The sequence below is a fragment of the Ixodes scapularis genome, unplaced genomic scaffold (assembly GCF_016920785.2).
Source record: "Ixodes scapularis isolate PalLabHiFi unplaced genomic scaffold, ASM1692078v2 ptg001080l_1__unscaffolded, whole genome shotgun sequence".
Taxonomy (NCBI): domain Eukaryota; kingdom Metazoa; phylum Arthropoda; class Arachnida; order Ixodida; family Ixodidae; genus Ixodes; species Ixodes scapularis.
Window position 1 is genome coordinate 323,524 of NW_024610096.1, and position 8,205 is coordinate 331,728.

The following is an 8,205-nucleotide window of genomic DNA, read 5'->3' on the forward strand; positions in this document are numbered from 1 at the left end:
AAAAGTCCATGCTGGGGGTAGAGTTCCCGTCCCTCTATTCCCGTCTCTCCTCGTTAGTATGAATTCTGCTTCTGGCACTCGCCGAGAACGGTCGCAGGATGGCTGGCTCCAACGGAGCTGCGACAACGGCCCCAGTTGGCCGCGGTACTTTTGCTGCGTCATCGTCTGCCGACGATTACAAGGTGGTGTTGCCTCCCATCCCAACGGGTGCAACGATTTTAAATTCAGTACTTTTGCACTGCGATTTGAGAGGCCGACCCTATCGTATTGAAGATTTCCGGCAAGAACTGAAGCGGTGCGCCGTCCTGTCCGAGATTGTGGCGCTCGGTGCTTTCCAGATGAACCACGTCTGGTTAGCCACGCTGCGAACGCCGGAAGCCAAGAAGCGGCTCATCGACTGCAAAGAGTTGAAGGTGAAGGACCTGAAATGTGTTGTCATCGACCCCAGCAGCACGGAAGTCCGTCTACGCCTCCATTGGGTCCCGTATCATGTGACCGACGACGCGGTGAGCAAGTTTTTGGAACCCTACGGCAAGGTTATAGAAGTCGCACGTGAGAAATGGCGCGTCGAGGGATTCGAGGGCATCGAGTCGACTACCCGGCTGGCGCGCATGACGCTGAAGAGCGGCGTCACGCCCGACGAAATGCCTCATCAGCTGCGGCTTCAGGGGGCGAACGTCCTTATCGTAATCCCAGGGAGGGCGCCGGTCTGCCTGCGCTGTAAGCGTGCCGGGCACATCAGGCGCGACTGCCGCGTGCCTAAGTGCTCGGTGTGCTCACGTTTCGGCCACGAGAAGGAGGAGTGCGTAAAGACCTACGCCCGAGTAACTGGTGGAGCGGCGGCGGAAGACCTTTCGCCCCTGACCATGGATATCGACGAGGCTGAGCGTTCCGCTCAGGGACAACAAGACGAAGCTCCACCGTCTGGTGAGCCCTGCAGTCATCCTGTTGGAGCGGACGGCTCGACTGAAGTCTCGCCTAGCGAGACTTCAGTCGAGCCGTCCGCTCGACTGAAGTCCTAGCGAGGAGGTTCCAGAGTGTTGCCTGCCAGCTCATTGGAAATCATCAGACCTGTGGAATACAGGGTCGATCTATTTTGACGAATGTGCACGTTGCCCGAACTGTTTTGGAGGCATGTGACGATGGCATGGGCCAAGTTGCCATGCTTCAACTGGACCTAGATAAGGCTTTCGATCGTGTTAAGCACGATGTCCTTTTTGATGTTTTAAAGCACGTGAATGTGGGCGAGCGTATTTTGGACGGGGTTAAAATGGCGTACCAAGAGTGTACCACTAGGCTCATTGTGAACAGGGAATTGACTGAACCGATACGTGTGCGAACATCCGTAAGACAAGGATGTCCCTTGTCGCCGTTATTGTTTAACCTCTATTTGGAACTTTTTTGTTTAAGTGTTCAGAACAGTAATCAATGTCACGGATTCCGGATGGAAAATGAGGAGATAAAAGTCATGAGCTATGCAGATGATGTCGCGGTTTTTTGTAGCGATAAGCCAAGTATTAGCGCGGCTGTGAAGTTGGCAAGAGACTTCTGTAAGGCTACAGGGGCAGCCATAAATTTGAGCAAGTGCCGTGGGTTTTGGCACGGAGAGTGGGCCACAACCCCTTCGGTGTTTGAAGGGGTGTGTTGGGACCGTGTGCCGTGCACTTACCTCGGTGTGCCACTAAAATGTTATAGGCAAAGCAAATGCTATTGGTCGGGAGTCGCCGCCGACCTGGACAGACGCGCTTCCCGTTGGAAGCACCGTGAGCTGTCCATATTTGCCAGAGCGACAGTATGTAATATTTTTCTCATTGCAAAATTATGGTACGTGATGCAGGCCATTCATTGTGCTCGCTTGAATGTGCAGAAATTTCACCGTGTTTTTGCCACGTTTATCTGGAATTCAAAGTGGGAGCCGATGAGGAGAGACAATCTTTTCCATCGGATTCGTCACGGTGGTCTCGGTCTCTCGCATTTGTTTTGCAAACAGATTGTGTCGCGATTCTTTTTTCTACGAGACCAAGAGCATCCTTTCATACGTACATTTATACAAACCAAATTGTCTCCTCATTTACCATCTTTTCTCGTTTCGTCCCATGGCGGCGAACTTAAGAGATTAGTGGGATATCAAAAGGAGGTGGTAGACGCAGTGTTATTTTTGTCTGCCCGTTTTTCTTTTGAGTATTTGTCTGCTGTTAGCAAGAAGACACTTACACGCGATTTATTGATAAGTTTGTTTCCAAACCCGTTGTATAGAACTGTAGTCTGTAGCGGGGGCCAAGATGTGCTCAAACGAGTGAAGAATATGTGCGTTCCCCCTTCCGTTAAAACGTTCTTTTTTAAACTGCATTCCAATACACTGCCCGTTAAGGTGTGGCTTGAAGGAAAGGGTATTGATGTTCCGTGGTCGGTAGACTGTATTTTATGTAAGAAACCTGAGACCATCGAGCACGTTTTCATTTTTTGCTGGGATGCGGTATTTTTTTGGGATGTGCTCCAGCGCACGTTGAAGAAACAACTGTTATACGTTTCTTGAATGTGAGTAACGATGATGGCATACCTTTTGATATGATTATGTTGTTGGGTTTGTGCAGTATTTGGAGGTCGCGCATGGCGGTCCGTCATGCCGACCCTAGTGTGAAAGAAGTGCATCATTATTTTTTTACCCCACATTTTTTTTTTTTTACTATATTGAAAAGTCCATGCTACGGTAGAGTTCCCATCCCGCTATTCCCGTCTCTCCTCGTCAGTATAGATTCTGCTTCTGGCACTCGCCGAGAACAGTCGCAGGATGGCTGGCTCCAACGGAGCTGCGACAACGGCCCCAGTTGGCCGCGGTACTTTTGCTGCGTCATCGTCTACCGACGACTACAAGGTGGTGTTGCCTCCCATCCCAATGGGTGCAACTATTTTAAATTCAGTACCTTTGCACTGCGATTTGAGAGGCCGCCCCTATCGTATTGAAGATTTCCGGCAAGAACTGAAGCGGTGCGCCGTCCTGTCCGAGATTGTGGCGCTCGGTGCTTTCCAGATGAACCACGTCTGGTTAGCCACGCTGCGAACGCCGGAAGCCAAGAAGCGGCTCATCGACTCCAAGGAGTTGAAGGTGAAGGACCTGAGGTGTGTGGTCATCGACCCCAGCAGCACGGAAGTCCGTCTACGCCTCCATTGGGTCCCGTGTCATCTGACGGACGACGCGGTGAGCAAGTCTTTGGAACCCTACGGCAAGGTTATAGAAGTCGCACGTGAGAAGTGGCGCGTCGAGGGATTCGAGGGCATCGAGTCGACTACCCGGGTGGCGCGCATGACGCTGAAGAGCGGCGTCACGCCCGACGGAATGCCTCACCAGCTGCAGCTTCAGGGGGCGAACGTCCTTATCGTAATCCCAGGGAGGGCGCCGGTCTGCCTGCGCTGTAAGCGTGCCGGGCACATCAGGCGCGACTGCCGCGTGCCTAAGTGCTCGGTGTGCTCACGTTTCGGCCACGAGAAAGAGGAGTGCGTAAAGACCTACGCCCGAGTAACTGGTGGAGCGGCGGCGGAAGACCTTTCGCCCCTGACCATGGATATCGACGAGGCTGAGCGCTCCGCTCAGGGACAACAAGACGAAGCTTCACCGTCTGGTGAGCCCTGCAGCCATCCTGTTGGAGCGGACGGCTCGACGGAAGTCTCGCCTGTAAAGGACAAGAAGGAGGTGGCTGGTGGCCTTCCTGAACCAGGCAGCGCGGCACCCCCTCCCACGGCGACGCCAATGGAGAAGACCGTAGCCCCACGCCAGGCCTCCCCCCCGACTTCCGAGAAGGCGCCTTCCGAAGGTCACGACACTATGGACGAAACCACCGAGTCCATCAAGCGTGGCCTCGACGAGAACCCTCCATCGACACCGGGCATGACACCCAGGCCCAACCCTTGGATGGAGAGGACAAAGAAGGGGCGTTTCCAGCCCACGCCCACCTTAACCCCAGATGACCGGAGGCGACTCAACAGCAAGTAAGGCGGCTAACGCCTGGTTACAAAGACTGACGTCCGAATGCCAAGGCAAGTGCTACAGCAAAACGCATGATTTGTACGTTCCAACCAGCAATAACGGTCGCATCGCTAAATGTTCGAGGTTTGAGCGCCAGGAAAAAACAATACCAATTGCAGCGTTTGCTGCTTAAAGAGAAACCCGATTTCTTAGCGGTGCAAGAGACTAAAATGGCTGAGGAGGAACAGCTTGCTAGTGCGCTTAGGCCTTTTCTGCAGTCGGACGAAATTTGTGTCACCCACGCGGTTGGTTTTTCTGCCGGATGTTTTCTTTTTCTTAAAAAGTCCCTGCCCTTGTCGGAGTTAGCTGTAACCACCGACACGGAAGGGCGGTTCATCATGTGCGATTTTTCCTTGGCGTCTTTTCAGTGGCGAATTGTTTGTGTGTATGCGCCTAGTACGGTTAAAGACCGTGTTTCCTTTTTTATTGGCGTACGCCGTTTTCTAGAATGTGATAAAACGATTGCGTTGTTGGGCGATTTTAACTGCGTTGTAAGGGCAGCAGACAGGACGCCCCTGAGGCGGAGCAGCGACAAGAGTGCGCAAGTTTTAAGCGAACTGGTTGAAGACTTTGACTTGGTTGACGCCAGAACGGTGACAAATGAAACGAGCGAGATTCGTTTCACCCATTTCCAAGCGTCGTCTCATGCGCGCCTCGATAGAGTATACGTATCGGCCTCCGCGGCAGCAATGTTAAGAAAGTATCGCGTCACACCAGTGTTTTTTTCGGATCATTGCATGATTTCGACAACGATCGGCGAAAAAGCGCCGCCCAAGGCCAAGTTTAACTGGAATCTGTGGAAGCTTAACACAAAACTGCTTGACGATGAAAGTTTTCTTGCAGCGGTAACTAACGTCTTCAAAACGTTTTTTAAAACCGCAAGGGACGATATATTCGAGACATGGGAGCTCATCAAACAGGAAGTGAAGATGCTCGCTATCGAAAGGTCGTCGATTTTAGCGTACGAGGCGCGTTGCGACGAACGTGGCTTAATCGAAGATTTGCAAGCTCTGTCAAGAGCTGAGTGTGAGCTACCCGGCACAGCTCTTAAAGATTTGGAAACGGTTAAGCAACGCCTGGCGCATTTTCATCAAGAGCGTTACCGCGGAGCCATTGTTCGGGCTCGATCAGAGAAGTACTTGATGGGAGAACAGCCTACTAAACGGTCTTTGGCGGATGAGAAAAGGTTCGCGCTTCGCAACGAAATTGGCGAAATCGAGTACAACGGAGTGATTAACACGAGCCCCAGTAGTATTGAGCAGGCTTTTGTCGCACACTATAGGCAAGTTTTTGAAACCCAAGTTAAAGGAAGGCAGGACCCTATGTGTGGAAAACTTCTAGAGTCCCTGCCGCAACTAACGGAAGAGGAGAAGGAAAACCTCACAGAGCCGATCACTCTTCAAGAGGTCGAGAGAGCAATAGACGATTTGCCGAGATCGAAAACGCCAGGACCGGACGGGCTATGCGCCGAATTTTATAAGAAATACAAGAGCGTAATCGCTCCGCTTTTTTTAGAAGTCATTTGTAAGGCATACGAAAGGAAAGTACGGCCGCCGTATTTTTCACGTCCATGCACTGTGTTAATTCCCAAAAGCGATGACGTTGCGAAACTACGTCAAGTCACTGGTTTCCGCCCGATAACTCTGTGTAATGCAGATTACAAGATGTTTGCTAAAATCCTAGCGAGGAGGTTCCAGAGTGTTGCCTGCCAGCTCATTGGAGATCATCAGACCTGTGGAATACAGGGTCGATCTATTTTGACGAATGTGCACGTTGCCCGAACTGTTTTGGAGGCGTGTGACGATGGCATGGGCCAAGTTGCCATGCTTCAACTGGACCTAGATAAGGCTTTCGATCGAGTTAAGCACGATGTCCTTTTTGATGTTTTAAAGCACGTGAATGTGGGCGAGCGTATTTTGGACGGGGTTAAAATGGGGCGTACCAAGAGTGTACCACTAGGCTCATTGTGAACAGGGAGTTGACTGAACCGATACGTGTGCGAAAATCCGTAAGACAAGGATGTCCCTTGTCGCCGTTATTGTTTAACCTCTATTTGGAACTTTTTTGTTTGAGTGTTCAGAACAGCAAGCAATGTCACAGATTTCGGATGGAAAATGAGGAGATAAAAGTCATGAGCTATGCAGATGATGTAGCGTTTTTTTGTAGCGATAAGCCAAGTATTAGCGCGGCTGTGACGTTGGCAAGAGACTTCTGTAAGGCTACAGGGGCAGCCATAAATTTGAGCAAGTGCCGTTGGTTTTGGCACGGAGAGTGGGCCACAACCCCTTCGGTGTTTGGAGGGGTGTGTTGGGACCGTGTGCCGTGCACTTACCTCGGTGTGCCACTAAAATGTTACAGGCAAAGCAAATCCTATTGGTCGGGAGTCGCCGCCGACCTGGACAGACGCGCTTCCCGTTGGAAGCAGCGTGAGCTGTCCATATTTGCCAGAGCGACAGTATGTAATATTTTTCTCATTGCAAAATTATGGCACGTGATGCAGGCCATTCATTGTGCTCGCTTGAATGTGCAGAAATTTCACCGTGTTTTTGCCACGTTTATTTGGAATTCAAAGTGGGAGCCGATGAGGAGAGACAATCTTTTCCATCGGATTCGTCACGGCGGTCTCGGTCTCTCGCATTTGTTTTGCAGACAGATTGTGTCCCGATTCTTTTTTCTACGAGACCAAGAGCATCCTTTCATACGTACGTTTATACAAACCAAATTGTCTCCTCATTTGCCATCGTTTCTTGTTTCGTCCCATGGCGGCGAACTTAAGAGATCAGTGGGATATCAAAAGGAGGTGGTAGACGCAGTGTTATTTTTGTCTGCCCGTTTTTCTTTTGAGTATTTGTCCGCTGTTAGCAAGAAAACGCTTACACGCGATTTATTGACAAGTTTGTTTCCAGACCCGTTGTATAGAACTGTAGTCTGTAGCGGGGGCCAAGATGTGCTCAAGCGAGTGAAGAATATGTGCGTTCCCCCTTCCGTTAAAACGTTCTTCTTTAAACTGCATTCCAATACACTGCCCGTTAAGGTGTGGCTTGAAGGAAAGGGTATTGATGTTCCGTGGTCGGTAGACTGTATTTTATGTAAGAAGCCTGAGACCATCGAGCACGTTTTCATTTTTTGCTGGGATGCGGTATTTTTTTGGGACGTGCTTCAGCGCACGTTGAAGAAACAACTGTGCATTAGCCAATCAGTCATACGTTTCTTGAATGTGAGTAACGATGATGGCATACCTTTTGATATGATTATGTTGTTGGGTTTATGCAGTATTTGGAGGTCGCGCATGGCGGTCCGTCATGCCGACCCCAGTGTGAAAGAAGTGCATCATTATTTTTTCAGCCTTGTTAAGCAAGTGGAAAGTGTTTTTTCAAACCGCAAAACGAAACCCGAGTGGCTAGAAATTTGTAAACCGCTCCTCGAAATGCGAGGATTTTAATGTACCCTGCAATAAGTCTTGCAGAGCATTTTTTTTAAAGTGACATGACCGTTTTTGAATTCCTGCTGCAATAAAGAAATAAAAAAAAAAAAACTCCTCGTTTGTATAGTGGTCAGTATCCCCGCCTGTCACGCGGGAGACCGGGGTTCGATTCCCCGACGGGGAGCATATTTTTTTTTTTTACACCCAGTTTTTTGTTTTACTTTATTGAAAAGTCCATGCTGCGCTAGAGTTCCCGTCCCGCTATTCCCGTCTCTCCTCGTTAGTATAGTGGCAGTCTTGGGTAAGTTACTTTTAAAAAGTAATTCGTTACAGTTACTTTCAGAAAAAAGTAGCGAAGTTACCGTTACAGTTACCGCAACAAAAGAGTAACTCGTTACAGTTACAGTTACTTTTAAAAAGTAACGACGTTACTTTTCAGTTACTTTTCTATAACACAAAAAAAGTAGGAAAAACTAGAAAATGCCCTTCACCAAGTTTTATTGCATAAAGTTACAAGTACGCTTTTTACTTCATATTGTAACTTGGTAGAAGTTGATTCTCGAAATTAGTGTTTGAAAATTTCCACGCCAGAGTAGTGGCGCCAATCAAAATGCGAAACATGCGCAGTGCGGAGTACTGGCGCTAATCAAAATACGAAACATGCGCAGTGCCTTCCGCGTGTAAAAGAAAAACCAAAAACGTAGATAGTGCTTCAAGACACTAAGATGTAAAGGCTCGTACACACAGAAGGCTGGAT

General features: G+C 49.5%; 2 protein-coding genes across 2 annotated transcripts; both read left to right on the plus strand.

The window, feature by feature from the left end:
• Positions 1 to 167: 167 nt before the first annotated feature.
• LOC120847968 lies at positions 168 to 1,022 on the plus strand (the record flags this gene model as incomplete). The annotated part of the gene is made up of 1 exon (XM_040219931.2): positions 168 to 1,022. A coding segment is annotated over one exon (855 nt), but the record flags the coding sequence as incomplete, so codon positions are not given.
• Positions 1,023 to 2,860: 1,838 nt separating this feature from the next.
• On the plus strand, positions 2,861 to 3,991 carry LOC121834296 (the record flags this gene model as incomplete). The annotated part of the gene is made up of 1 exon (XM_042288074.1): positions 2,861 to 3,991. A coding segment is annotated over one exon (1,131 nt), but the record flags the coding sequence as incomplete, so codon positions are not given.
• Between the last annotated feature and the right edge of the window lie 4,214 nt (positions 3,992 to 8,205).